This window comes from Oryzias latipes, chromosome 7, assembly GCF_002234675.1.
Source record: "Oryzias latipes chromosome 7, ASM223467v1".
NCBI lineage: Eukaryota > Metazoa > Chordata > Actinopteri > Beloniformes > Adrianichthyidae > Oryzias > Oryzias latipes.
The window spans coordinates 4,094,318-4,109,966 of record NC_019865.2 but is presented as its reverse complement, the minus strand read 5'-3'; the positions used below and the strand labels follow the sequence as shown (position 1 = coordinate 4,109,966).

The 15,649-nt window shown below is 39.8% G+C and overlaps 1 protein-coding gene across 1 annotated transcript in view; it reads left to right on the top strand.

The window, feature by feature from the left end:
- The window catches only part of klhdc8b (kelch domain containing 8B), a 142,246-nt gene extending 126,911 nt beyond the window's left edge, over window positions 1-15,335 (top strand). The window contains exon 6 of the mRNA XM_023956361.1: window positions 4,251-15,335. Coding sequence (XP_023812129.1) covers window positions 4,251-4,447 — 197 coding nt within the window. The 3' untranslated portion in view covers window positions 4,448-15,335. The remainder of the gene's footprint in view (window positions 1-4,250) is intronic.
- The last annotated feature ends 314 nt before the right edge of the window (window positions 15,336-15,649 follow it).

Genomic DNA, 15,649 nt, shown 5'->3' with positions numbered 1-15,649 from the left:
ACACCTGCACTCACCTTACGATGCAACCACTGCTTTCTGTGACCCTCCATTGGCCCAAACAACCAAAAAACCTGCAGCACCCGAATGGATCAACCCCATAAAAATGACTTTATAAAGGAAATGATTCATTGTTTGAGCGGAGATCTTTTCCCATCGTTTAGGTAAAAAGGACTACGTCATCTGCAAAAATCAGAGATGGGATTTTCGGTTTCTGGAACGGGAACACTTGCATTCTCAGCTCCCCTGAGGAGCTTTTTATGTTAAATTTATGAATAGAATCAGTGATTATGTTCTGATCTTTTCACAAATAAAAACCTGCATTATCACACTGGAGATCATAGTCAGGTTAACCTTTTTTTGTTGAAATATAAGTTTCATTTGAAACATTCCAGAGAAGTTCTCAGAGAATAACCCTCAGGATATAAACACATTTATCTATTTTTACCTCAGACTGAATGACAATCATCAAGACAGAACAGCTCTGTTTGACTTCATTCATCCACAAAATCTGCCTTTGTAGCAGGAACGTTTAAAAATAAAAAGTTTGATTAGCCGGGATCCAATGCTGAATCCAAAATCATTCCCTAGCCCTCCGGTTTCTCCTAACCTCTACATTTATCCTTCCAAGCGGAGAGATGAAGAAAAATAGTGTCTTCAAATTCGGACATTACCACCGCTGGATGATGTCACCAATAGCCCACACTTGGAAAATAGAAAACATGAATTTATAACTTTAAAAAGTCGTGCAAAAAGCAATTACTTACATTTAAAGGGGAAACTTTTGTGCTTCAGAGCACAGCCTGGAGAAGAAAGGCGTTTCTCCTCCACATTGTAATGTGGCGCGGATTTCCCCACCGGCGGAAGGATACCCAGTACAAGGTTGCTATGGCTCCTCCTCATAAACACGCTTTTGGACACCACTACAGCTCCAAATTCCCCTACAAGCGGTACAATAGGGAGGAGTCAGAGGGGTGAGGACGCAATTCGTATTTGGCCTAAAGCGCTCCGTGTTTCTTTTCCTGGTGTACCGATTGGTCAAAGTTCTTGTGATGTCACAGAGGCACTCCTTTCAGATTAAGTTTCCATGTAAATTGATTAGAAATGAATGAATTTAGCAGAGCCGGTGTTGATTTTAGAGACTGTTTCTGAGCAGACAGCAAGCACATCTGGAATACAAGCTAAAATGCAACACGGGAAGGTTTTCACCTTAAAAGCTTCTCACGTCTCTGTTGCTGCAGGTTAAATCATTTAAATGGAAAATGAAGATTATATTTTTGATAAGTAAAAAGGATTAAACCATTCTGGTTCTTTGGTCTGCCTATGCAATATTTAGCTAAATTAAGATTCTTCTAGAGTAAAAGCCTGGATTTTTCCAGATTGGACGTGTTCCTGCCTTCACAATCTGACTGACAGAATTTGCTCAACTTTATTTTGGAGAAACCTCCGAAAAGTCTCTTAGCAGCATCCTCCAGGTCCAGGTCTGAAGATGTTCTCCAGTCAGATGAAGAACATGACAGCCGACAGCGAGTGTCTCAGCAGAGCTCTTCCTCAGCTGTCACTCACAGCCGGCAGAGGGAAACTCCCACCCCGGAGAGTCGGAGCTGAGACTGGAAAACAGTCAGAAATTGGTTCATGTACTTTGGAGAACAATATGCAAAAACAAAACCGCGGGAAACTTTTTCGCACAAAGCATGTTGGTTTTTCAGCAAACGGGGGCTCTGCTGTGTTTGTGTTATTGTATCTTCAGATCTTTTCTTCAGCTCATTGGCGATAGATGTTTCCCGTTGAGCGCTGCAGCTTTCCGTGCACGTGTGACTGACTTAATTCTACTCCAAAGGTTTTCACGTGCACACACGAGACTCTGCCCTGAAGCTGAAATGCGTCACTTCTGCTTTTCCATGTTGCTGATGAGAGCCGGCAGGAATGCAAATTCAGGATGTTATTCTGCATTTGAAAGTGTCTGTTCACCTCATGGGCCACAAGGGTTCGCCTCTCTGAATAATTGAAGCTTAAATCCTCAGAGTTCAGCATTTCACCTCTGATCCGAGCCCTAAATATTTCAAAAGTAATCACAAAACAAACGTGTTTTCACTGAATTATTAATGTGAACAAGCTTTACAGAAAACTGGACTCATGAGGAAGGATGGAAAGGTGTATAATGTAGATGACTCATTCATGTGAAGGATTCCTAATCCTTTATCCAAGATGCTTCTTCTGATCAGAACTGAAGTCGACTCTAAGTGGTTGAAAAACATTAGAGGACTTTCCCCGTCTCATGCAGCATGTTGGTGAAATTTTACTGTCAGAAAATTTTGATTCCTTTCTCTAGAAGCTGTCAAAGTTGTTGAAAAAATGAATCTTGAACACCTCAGTTTAGTTTCCAGTATGGCGTCTGAGTGACTTTAGTTACAAACACATGGAAAAAGACGAATTTAAGACGTTTAACCCGGAAATACATTAACCCTTGTGCTATCTTAGATGACCCCACCCTTACATTGACGTGTTCTCCCTACCATGACAAAGGTGGATAAAGGTGGAAAGATTTCATGTAATCCATGGACACCAGTGAAGATCACAAATCACTGAAGAATAAAGGTTCAGTGCACTGTCTAGTGGGTCTAGATGACCCAACTCCCGATGTTAAAGTGCCTAGGATAGCACAAGGGTTAAGACACGTGAATTAAATTAAATTCAATTCAATTTTATTTGTATAGCCCAAATTCACAACAAAAGTCGTCTCGATGGGCTTCGTACCGTTAATTGAAAAGGTAAATCACAAAATCAAAAGGATCGTAGAATTCAATAGGAAAATTCTAAATAGAACTAACTAAACAGACTAAACTAAACTGGCATCCCTGCCCTTAGACCCCCCTTCACAGTAAGGAAAAACTCCTAAAAAAAACGGAATCCGGAAAAAACAAAGAAACCTCAGGGGTGTCCACATGAAGGAGGGATCCTTCCCCAGGAACTCATAGAGAAGAAATAGAGAAGAAAAGTCGTCTAACTCTACAACTACATATTTAATGTCCAACAGACGAGCTTCATCCAGACGGAGTTGGGGGGACAGTCAGGGGCGCGAGTCGAGTCAGAGACAGGATCCACAGCCAGGTGTAGGAGCAGGAGCAGAGGCGAGCCAGAAACCCTCAGGAAGGGAAAGGGAAAGAGGAACAGTACATGAATCAATGCACCAAACAGAGGCATGGAGAACTAAATGATGAATAATGATCAAGAATAGAGAAGAGAAGGAGGGTAGAATGAGAAAAGAGGACAGAACCCCAGTGCACCATAGTTACTCCACCTTCAAAATTACTAGCAGCCTACTAAAAACTTAATGTTATTGTTATTAAGTTTAATTTAAACACATTAACATTAAGTTAAATAATCTTTGAACACTATAGTCTGATAATAAGCCTGTCCACAGAGGAATGTTTTCAGTCTAACTTTGAATGTAGAAACTGTGTCGGCCTCTCTTACATGAGCTGGGAGTTTATTCCATAAAACAGGGGCTTGGTGGTTAAACGCTCTACCTAGCGATCCCGTCCCCCCTTCCCCTCCCTGCTGCGGAGAGCTCTCTGTTTACATCGCTACAGCCCCTCATACCCCCAACCTAACATTAACAATGCAACAAAAATGGCGAGCAACAGTAGAGCTATCCAGCCATACAGTTTTGATCCAGATTCCAGCTCAGACGAGGAAAACCAAGATGTACATCGATCAATCTATCTAATTTACATTTTGTGTCTAAATTAAGAGAAAAAGTTGACAAATTTATGCCACATTGGTACAGTTTGAACTAAGTTTTACTCCAAATAAATCCAAATTGTTTGAGATTGGTTGAATTGCCGTTAAGAGTTGCATTTGCGTTTACATTTAAGGACATTTTATGCTTTTCTTAATACTGTAATGATGCCATTATCATCTGAGACCATGTGTGGCCGCTTAGATAACACCATTCAGGTGTGTGGTTTATTCAAAAAGCAAAATTCTGCATTCCTCTCTTATTTTTCTCACCGCTCTTTTACTCCAAATCATTTTCTTCAACTTTCATGATTTAACTTTTGCATAAATAGGGTATAACTTAAGATAAAATCTCAGCTGAAACCTGAAGTTCATGGTATTTGTTGTCCCAAACTGTGGATTTAATAAGTGTGAAGGAAACTCAGACATTTCCATTGTGTGTCCAGAATGGAGCCTCAGTTCTGGATTCCATCCCTGATGCCGCCACCAACTCCTCGCTCTCTGTTTTGCAGGTAACGAGCCGTCGCCGCTGGGCTCGGTGGAGAGCTACGACCCGGTGAAGCGGCGCTGGGAGTACCTGGCGCCCATGCCCACCGCACGCTGCTCCCCCGCTCTGCTGCAGACACCCAGCATGCTCTTTGTCATCGGAGGAGTGTCCCAAGGACCCAGCAATGCCGTGGAAGCCCTCTGCCTGCAGGAAACAGTGTGACACGCACACACAGGAATGTCCAATTCATCCACGTTTGAGCAGAAACTCTTCTGACTAACTGACGGATTCCTCCTGAGCACCGAAGACTTTTGTAACATTTAACAAGCATTTCTCAGCAGGAGCCGTTGAGTCCGGATCAGCTGCTGTGGCGAGGACGCAGAACCCTCGCTTTTTTACAGCGAAGAAACCGGAGGAAGAGAAAAGACGAACGCAGAGCATTTCTAGCGGACAGATCTAATCTGAACAAACAACACGCCTTTGAACTGTTGAACTTTTTTCAGCTTAAAAGCAGGGTACTTTTGTGGATCTTACAGGAACACAGGGCCATATCTGAATCTCCTCTTTCTGGTGGGCGTAGCTTTCTCTGTCCGCGGTGACGACACCTTCACACATTTTTCTACAAACTGAGAGCTTGAATGCAGGCGAGGTGGAAGTCCGTCTGAGAGCAGGGTGCTGAGAAAACCGACAATGGGACAAGGTGCACCAGTTAACAAAACACCATTTTTTAGCTGCTGGTTTGCGGTAAACCTCCTTATGATTGTTTTATTTTAGGTATCAGATCTCCGTGATTGGTTTTCTGCTCAGTGTCTTCACACAAAGAAACCAAATTTTTAGTCCCACAATTTTAATATATTTCCTCTGAATCTTGAAACTTAGTCCTGCATTTACATTCTCCTGTCCTTAGAGGGTGCTGCAAGCTGCTCAGCGTCCAAACCTCTCGCGCCCCTGCTTTTCATAATAGTCGGCTAAATAGCTTTTCTTTTGGTTCTTGTTCCTTTCTTTTGTGTTTTTTGTAAATTAAGTGACTCTAGATGCTACCATCCACTGCAAACGGGATCAAAAACATGTGATTGACATGTGATCACAACAACCCCAGCGGTTCCTCAACTGAAGCTGTCAGATCTGCCCATCCGGGCTTTCCAGCCATCAGTCTCTGAGCTCCGCCCCTCACTCATCAGCGTTCCTGTCGCAGGTGGAGTTAATTTGAAGTTATTTGCTGCACTGAAGCATCCAGAAAAATAGAAACAATTTCTCTACTGAAACCAGGCAGCTGGTGAAGCTCGCTATAATGGCGTCCTGCTAAGTTCAGTCACCACCAAAATGGTTTATGATCTCTCTGACCTGTGGATATACATTAGTGTGAATCTATGCTATGTAAAGCAGTGGTTCCTGACCTGTGCGCCGCGGACCGGTACTGGTCCGATGGACAGTTGGTACCAGGCAGCAGAGGAAAAAAAAACACAATCTGCATTTTTTTAGATTTATTTATAATCTAATTCTGAAAGACGTTTTATTTTGGAAAACTGTCTTCACCGCATCCAAATCATTCTTGAAACAAGTCGCTCGGTCACGTGTCGATACTTAATCTTTCTTAAAGCGCTTGCGCCAACCGCTAAGTTGAGACCCCTAGCTAGCTAAGAAAGAAATTTTCCTCACAAAGACAACAACCAGAAGAAGAACCTTAGACTTCAAAATAAAAGAAATCTGCATTTAACACACAAAAACCAGGACTGGCTGTTTAATGTTACGCTAATAAAGGTTTATTTTATTATATTTATAAAATACCACATTTTGCAAGCTCTTTTTCTGGGGGGGGGGGTTATTAGTTGCATCATAAAATTTGTGTGCAGCGAAAGTTAGCATCCGATTTTTTAGCTTCCACTTTGACAGTTATGAGAAATCCAGATTACATTTCAATGGTTCCTACCTAAAATCTAGTGTCTAAAGCAGCTGCTGACATTTTACAGAGAATGAAGACAAATTTTATCCGCAAAAGAAAAATCAGACACCCACCTCAGCCTTGTACAGGCCGGTTCGTCAAAATACGGCCTATTGTCTAACATTAAACGGGTCCAAATCCTAAAAAAGGTTGAGGACCACTGGGCTAAAAGGACATTTTAGCTAAAGTTCAGCACAGTTTAAAAAAAAATCCGGAATAATGCTGAATATTAATAACTAAATACCAATAATCTGTTTTAATAAAAAAAACAATCCGTCAAGCTTTCCTTTTACCATTTATAATGTTTCAATATCAATTTAGTTGTGACACTGTAAATCTATTAAAAGAAAACTAACTCAAAATAACAAAAAAATCTTCGTGCTACATTTGGAGATAGAATTTAATTTTTTATGTCAATGCATCAAAGCCCACAGAGAATTTTACATACAAGGTAGTCTGTGCTTTATATTTTCTTTCAGTCTTAGGGATTTTATTTTTACACTGAAGCTATTTTTTCTGTATTTTTAAGGAGCTCAGACGTTTTTGAATAGGGTGAGGCACGGCGCTGCACAGCAGAACAATCAGCAACAAAGAAAACACCAACAATAAGAACCAAATGTCTGAAGTAAATTAGAGGACTGCACTGCACAACCACTTTGGGCTTTCATTCCGGCTCAGACTCTCTGCTTCAGCATTTAAAGGATTTTTTTCATTATGTACACAAAGAGCCGGCAGCTCCTCTATTCAGCGTTTGCATAAAAAAGTTCACGAGCTTTTCTTGCTTGTAACTTTTTCAGACAATGTGCGTCAAAAATACTAATGTTTCCATTAGAGTTGCAGCAGATTGAGCATTTTTCACACAGCTGTTCTTTTTCAATGCTTGAGAAAAAAATTAATTGAATCGGCGGAGAGTTTATTAGCAGGCTGTGTGTTTAAAGAAGTTAAAGGCAGCGATTTGTGAAGGAAATCTGGATTCTCTCCTAGGATGAGTCTTTAGCCAAAATCGTAGGGGTTACACAACAAAACAACAATCTCATTCTCAGATTTATTATCTATTATCTACTCTGGAGAACCCAAGAAAAGAAATCCTGGGCTATTTATGTTAATTAAACAACATTTTTTAAACAAAACAAAAAAAAGTACAAAACACAGTAGCCAAATGTGACCCCATTGGGTTTTCCAGAATAAAAACCCTATTTAAGCCTACAACCATATCTGACCCTTATCTCATCATTATGATCTATACTTCCCTTAAAAACCCAACTCATTTACATCTCGGTCCATGTTTTCTGGTCTGTAGTTCATCATCATTCCACTGGGGGCAGTATTGCTCTCCAGAAATCTCAAAAACTCTTGGCATGAAAGGTTTTGCTTTATGGTGAGATTAACTCATTTATTGTTATTCATTATTTTAAATACCTACTGACTGCACTGAAATAAATAAACAATTATTTATTTACAGTTACTTCATTTTAACAATGTGTGGATCAAATTTAAGACGGTAGGTACATAAGGTGCCTTTTCCTGAACACTCGTGCCAATATTTTTGTTAAACTGGTATGTAGTATAATTGATACTATATTGATACTATATTTATATCTATTTCATTAAAAGAAAAAAAAGTATTATAATTTTATTGTAGATTTCATCAAATCATTAAAAAAAATTCTTTGATGTATTGGGCTTTACAGGGTTTAAAAAAAAAACAAAATAACATGATTATAGAATAATAAATGGCTTTACCCAAAAAAAGATCACGCCAGAAAATACAATAGGCCTGTACACACATGCTGCACAAACACGCGTGTGTTTTTCACAAAGCCTCCTCAGTAGCTGATCTTAACAGTCCCTTATCTGTTGCTGCAGTGAAGATTGAATGAGATTCTGCTTGATTCTGTTATTTCTGCAACTCTAGTTTGTGTTCCCCGTGTTTCATGTTGGCTTTTAGCCTGATTGTTGTCGCTCTCCCTCATTCAGTCACATTAACACATTTTCTGCAGCTGACTAATATTTAAAGACCCAGTTCGATCGCCCTTTGATCTTTTTTCAAAGAGTACCCAGTTGTCTTTTGATAAAGATTATGTCGCTTTTTGTCAAAATCTAAAAACCTGTGTGGTTTTTATAGGACATCATTTTTGCAGAGCGCCAGGAGTTCGTTAGAAATTCACCTCTGAGTTATGGGTGGGACTGTTGGCGCAGAGCAACCACACACCTCTTTCTACACACACCCATAACCATCTGTTTACTTGTTATCCCACTAGCTTACAGCCCCTCACAACCCCAACCCAACAGTACAGGTACAATCAAAACAGTACAGGGCCTATCCAGCCATAAGGTTTTGAGCCAGATCGGAATGGAGGGGATTTTCTACATCATGGATATGATCTTTTTCAAAAGGATTTTTTTTTTCATCTGCTCCTGATTAACAACGATTTGAATTAAAAAATACTTAGAAATGCAATTTTAGGCCTAATTTTCTTTATATATCCCCTTAACGAAAAAAAGACCACAAGAACATATAAAAACACCAAAAACCCAATTCATAAGAGTATGTCTTTAGGATGTTCAAAGGGAAAATGTATCTCTAAACAGCTACACGAAGATCTAAAAAAAAAATCCCCATGCATGGCCTGATTTGTGCGCACAGCATCATCTACTGCCAAATCTCAGATCACAGCAAAAGGACTTTTTTTATTGCAAACCTGATCAAGAGAATTAACCCTACAGATCTTGACTTTTGTCAGCTTAATCAGACAACCTGAGAGGTTGAATTTCATCAAAAAAGCTCGTCTAAATATAAATATGTTTGCTATGTAATGTTTCCCTCTTTAACTACACTAGTATGGCATGTGTAAAATTGGTTCCCAAGGAGAACTGGAGATTTATGTTTTGGTTAAAAACAGCTGCACACCAAAATCAACAACAGACGTGATACAGATATGGATGCTAGGAACCCTTTTAGATGTTTTATTTTGAAATTCAAATTGACCTGTAAAAATGTAGTGCAGCCCTCCTGTCAGTGTAATAACGTAACGGACGCTTACGTTGTGAACAACCCAAAACAGGAAATGTCAACAACTGTTTATTGGTGAATCCAGCAGGCGTGGAGGGCTTTTCCTGCTTGCTTTATTTTTTTGGTTTTCTACCCATTTTCTACTCATGTTCTCAGGCTTGCAGGCATTTGTGTGGGCAGCTCATGAAAATCAGGCCAATCAGAGCACGGGATCTGACAACAGCAGCCTGCAATTGGAGCAGAGAAAAATATGACGCAAGATGCACCAGGTGGAGCTTTAGGAAAACAAAATAAGGCCACACTCATTTGTTTCCCTAATTATCCAACCCAAAGACACACATTTGCCTCATTGGTATTCTGTGAATCATAAAACACTTTTGGGGAGAAATCTATTGTGAAGCAGAGGACTGACCTGCAGCAAGAGTCATGTTTTAATCAAGATGATGACATCGTAGGTGAACCGTGAGGGGTTATTCCTTCAGGAAAAATAAAAGATGAAAATACCTCACTGCACCCTTGAATGTCTGGTGTGAGACATTTAAAGTCAAGGAAGTAGGTGAGCTATACCTAAGGTGGTGTCCAAATTCCATCACTACTCACTACTTAGTTCACTTTATGGGCTGTTTGCTATTTTGTAAGGATATCCAAATCTACAATTCCAAAAGTGCCCTACAAGTTTCCCAGAAGTCTCTGCAAAAAAACAGTGTGCACTAGATTAAGGACTAGACCACAATGCGATACGTATGAACGATTTTCCATGCTAAAAAAAAGATTTAATTTATTTTTTATAAACCATCCAAGTTTTCTTCATCAGAGTACAGTGGATTCATAAATAGTCTTTGTAAAATCTTTATTTTTATTAGGTTTTTACTTTGAGTTGTTATTCTAAATTAGGTTGTTATTTTCCATTAAAAAGGGAAGAAAAAAAACAGTAGTGAGCATGATCTTCGAATTGCTTTGGAAATCCAGGGCAGTAGATTGTCCCCACACTTTATAGTGTTTTTATTAGTTATGATGAAAAGAGGGAATTCAGACACAGCCTAAGATAAAAAAAAATATTATTTAAACAAATCATTGCATTTAACTTACTAAATTTAATGTCTTGCTTATTTTGCCATTGAAGTATTTTTTAAATTGCTTGATAAACATAAGTTGGTTGTTTTTTCATGGTGTAACGCTCTCTGTGACTCCACCCCTGATATGTAGTTGCCATGACACCCAAACACGCATGAAAATAAGTTCACTGGAACTTTATAATAGCTAATTCATGCAGAGAAAGAATACCAGTCCATTTCAGTTTTTTTTATTCCTACTATGATTAATTTGACTCTGGATTTATTTAAAGCCTTTACCACAGTTTGACACTAATATTTCTTTGGTAATTACAGAGTGACAGAAGTAAATGCTGATGCAAATTGAAAAGATTCATTAAAATTACAGAAAAACTCATTAAACACGATCCCTAGTTGTTTTCCAGAGGCATTTTTGTGGACATTTCATTTTATAAAGCCACAATTTTTATTTAAAATGTGACTTTCCATTAATTCATATGGTGAGCAGAATAAAACAAACAAACACAAACTCACATACATTTTTTTTGTAAAGCATCAGCTTCAACATTTCGACTGCAGAAGGCAAAGCTACAACTGCATACAGGAAAGAAGACATAATAAAACAAAACTGGGTCAACAAAACCAACAAGTCTGTTTTATAATAAAACATACCCTTTATTTGGATTTTAAAAAATGAGAAAAATCAATTATTTTTTGGCAGAGCAGCTTTATTTCTGCGCCATCTTTTGTACACAGAGCAAAATTTATCAAAGTATTTTTCAGTGTTTCAAAGGCTCAAAACAATTAAAAGGAAATTATAAAATATATAGAATGTCCCCAGCCCTCCCTCCACATAATAAAGCATAAAATGATAAAATGTGAATAAAACTCAAAAAATAAATAGAAACAGAGATTTAAGTGGAAATATTGCTTGATGATGTTGCAAAGAAATCATAAGCAACACAAAAAATATATTTTTTTCCCAATATAATTGAAAATATTGACATTTCTCTATAGATTTTGAGATGATTTGTTTGAGAAAACTTCTTGAGTTGTGATTTTTCATTCTTTTTGTGTATCAGAATGAGTATTTGAAGCACAGCTTTACAGTTTTTCACATTTAGAGCACAGATTAGAATCCATTTAACCCCATAATAACATAGTTACATATCATTCTATACTTCACTGAGACTATAAATGCCAAAATAGCTCCTTCTTTTTCTGCACTCACTCAACAATGACAGACCTGATAAATGAACCTTCTAATAAAAGGAACTCTTGGTTTTCTGTAGGATTCACAAATAAGAAAAATGATTTATTTTTCTCAATAAATGAAAAACATTCAACAAGTAAAGCTTTTTTGTAGCAAATGGCTTTTACAGAGGAGAGAACAAAGCTGCAGAGCACCAAACCGAGCTCAGACAGGATCTGCAGGTTGTCGGTCTGCACCTGGATTTTTCCTGCTTCTTACGTCGAGCTCCCAAGGCCTGGATTTTTTCTGCACCTGACTCGTCAGCACCACAGTGCTGCACAGAGACGGAGGGTTACAAATCCAAAGATTTCGAATCGACCTGACTCAGCACCTGTACCGAGCTGTTTGCTCAGCCAGAAAGCAGGACAAGGTGCTTCAGTGCAGCAGATTATCCACAGCTATGCTCCAATTCCATAACAAGGACACGCCCCTTTCCGCGACATCAAAGGTCAAACGTTCCATCACAAAAAATCTGCAGCTCAGTGACGTTTGACAACAAGTGCCGCCCACCCCTGCTCTGTTGACTGACAGCAGGCCTGCGCCCATCAGCCCCAGCGGCTGCCTTGTCCATCCTCGCCTCCCACACCTGCAGGTGGAGGTCAGGCCTGCTTGTCAGAGGCGGGAAGTTTCTGGAATGCCCGACGAGGCCCACAGACTCAGGTTCCGACAAAGCAGCGGGGGATTTGGTATTTTTTATTTCCCTGTTTGGCTTTTGACAGCTTCTCCATTTCCATGTTTATTTATTTGTGTGTCAGTGTGTTCGGGCAACGCGAGGACAGTTTCTTAGACGACACGTGTCAACGCCCACCGGTAGCACCCACGTGTTCTTGTTGCATTAGCATTCTGTTTCCATGTGTTTTTAGTTTTACATTTTAGCCTGTATCAAAGAAAAAAAAAAGAAAATCAGCTGGAGCGTGAATACTGCTGATCAGGGTCAGATTCTGTGTTTTTGTAGATGATCGTCCATGTTTGATCCATATTTTGCCTTTCGTGTTGTGGATTGAGGTGGTGAAGGTGACAGGTGTGCTGTAGTGTCGTCAAGTTCTGGGAAGTGTTTTTGACTGCTGTAGCAGAAAAATCTATTTTTTACTAGATGCATAAAATTCTATTTTTGTTGTTTCGGTTTAAAAAGCAGCTTCAAGGTTCTGTATATAATAAAAGAAATGTGTGTTTGTGATGAGAACGCTGAGGATAGTAGATGTGGAACAAAGGTGGTTTATTTGAAGTGCTAGTAAAACAAAAGAGGTAAAAAAAAATCCCGTCTGTTCTGATCCGTATCCATGCTTTCTGCTGGCGCTGGATTAGTGCTGCTGGGAACTCTGACTGTGGAAAAAACGGCATTTGAGTGTTTTTCTAAATTGAACCTAAGGGTAAAAAAAACTTAACACTAAAGGGCGCACCGGATCCCAGGATGCACCGTCACTGAATGGCTATAATCTAACGTAGGTCCTAAAAGGCGCATTGAGCGAGACAGAAGAGTCAGATAAGTCTGTCAGTAAGTCAAACTTTATTATTTGCGTTCTCACTGGAACTCGTCTAACGCTCCACGTCAGCTACAAACAGTCATGTTAGCGTATCTGCATTACCTGTAACTCCCAGCCTTGTTTGTAACACGTAAATAAACAGACTGATATTGCTAAGACAGACATTACTGTGACTACGCTAACCCACAACCTTAACGGGAAAGGTACCCAGACACCGGCTGAGTGTGCTTAAGGTAAGAAAATAAAAGAAAAAATGCGCTATGAGTGTGGTTTCATGAACACGCACTCAGCCCGTGGTGTTTACACCGGATCAGCGCCGGACAGGCAGGGAGTGGCAGTTACTGGTTACTAGCTTTTGTTTAGTGTGTTTAGCGTGGAATGTTAAAGCAGTGCAAATCTCACAAACCTCTCTACAGCCTTTTTTTCTTCATGACTCAATTTTAAAGCGCTTTGTCGTTTTTTTTTTTTAACGGTGCAGAAAATACGGTGAACTGTATTTGGTTACGGATGAAAAGAAATCCCCCACTAAGTCTTCTTGGACCCCTGATCAGGCCCACTTTAGAGCAAATTAGTTCAAAACAAGAATTCATGGATAAATTTGATGGGATTATTTAATCCAGAACAGCTACATGACTTCATAATTCAAGCCTGATCATGGCGCCCTTTTAGTGATGAGAGGATTTCTGTTCTCTGCACATGAGCTGCCCTAAAACAAAGCAGCCAAAATGAGGTTAAATAGAAGAACAATGACAAATATTTCAACTGCATTAAAAAACAAAAACAGATAAGCCCTAAATTTATGTTTATCATGGTTTAGCTAGTTTAATTAGTTGGCTGCATATTTTTTTAACTGGACTAGACTAACAAGTGCAACACTTTTACAGTTTAAGGGTTTTAAACAGACAGAACCTAAGTTCCCTATAGTTTCTACAATTTCTACAATTCTAAAATCAAACAGTTTTTACTTTGTGTATTGCTGGATGGCACATGACCTATCTATTCTGCACATGGAAGACAAACACAAACATTTATTGAGGTTTTGCTGGTTTCTCCTTATAAATACTTCTAATGTGAACTTCTGTTAGTATCTGACTTTGCTGGGACGGTTGACAGAAGAGTCTAAAGAGTGTTGCATAACTTGACACAGAAATGGGAATTTGGGGTAAAAATTAACCCATATTTTTCACTTAACCCAGACGTTGGTTTAAAACTGAGCCGTTTTAGTTCAGTCTGAGTTGACCTTACAGGAGGAAGAGGAGGTTGTGGTGTCGTGCTGCATAGACTTCGTAATTGATACTGCTTTTGCTGACTTTTTGATTCTGCTAAACACAAGTGGTTTAAGAAACAAATCTGGTTTGTGGCATTGACTGTATCTGAGAAGTGGATGGAACCCATAACTCAGAGTGTAAGTGTAATGTCACCCATGTAAACAATTTATTTCTGACTCTAACCAAATAAAGTCAATGCAGTCGCCATTTTTTTCATAATATGGACTCAGATGTTGAGCCAGAAGTCGGTTTGAGTTTCCATGGCAACCACTCTCCTCAATTAGAAGTGAGCTTGTTGGAAGGACACACCATTACCGATTGAAAGAGAGCTACACAAATCTGTCTAATGTCTGATGTGGGGGCAAGGAGGCTCCACCTACTTTTATTTAGGCCAGTTTACAACTTTAATTACTTGCACTACAGAAAAAAACTAGGATTATCAAGAATATGTTGGGGGGGAAAAAGGTGGAATGGTTGTCCTGACCAATAGAATGACAAAGATGTTTAAACAACAAGATCAATAGAAGCCAAATTAATTCTACCTAAGATATTCAGTCAAAACTTTAATAGCTTTGATTTCCTTTTTTTTACCCCTCATTATGTGGCTTGAATCATTTTAAGAGTGCAATAACTGAAGAAACCAAATATGTGAAAGGTTAGTCCTCCATGTGAAGTCAAGGCCAGCAGATTCTGCCCTCTTTGGCAGAGACTCATAACTTCCTGGGGAGTTATGAGTCTCTTTGAGACATAAAGAATGAATTCATCACAGTTGTTTTACCAAAAGGCTGCATCACTGTTTATTGTGGGTTTAGGCAGCTCTCCGCTAAAGCAGGTGGATGATGGGGATCCGTTCAGCTACATTCTCTGCTTATGTGTCTGTGTTTCCGGTTTCCATGGCTTTGAACCACGAACGCGCCGAAGCTTCATGTGGTCACTCCGTGTTGGTCTGACATGCTAGCTTGTGAGCCGGCCCAGTCGCGGCTGGCAGGCGTCGGTGGTGGCTGTGACTGGAGTGCGGTAGAGTTCAGTGCCTAAACTTCGTGTGAGGTTGTGCCTCAACTTTGACTTCTGTTTCTCTAATAAACTGTTTGGACTTGTTGTCCTTGGCTGTTTTTTTCTCCCTCTCCATCAAGCTCCTTCTCATGAGGAGGAATGTCACCTTATTCATAAAACATGAACCTGAGATCAAAGGCCTCTTCAGACCGTCGCCGCGGCGACGTGGATGGAGACTTCTGCAGACGGAGAGGGAAATGTGGTGAGCCCTTCTGCAGCGTGATGTTGTAAACATGGCTCGGCCACAGTTGGAAATTTGGCGGGGCCCAGCGCTCTGGGACAAGGACCCGAACCCAACCCCCAGGGACACGAACACCTCCGGCTCAAGTGTAATGTGAACCCCCTCCCCGCACGGAGAGA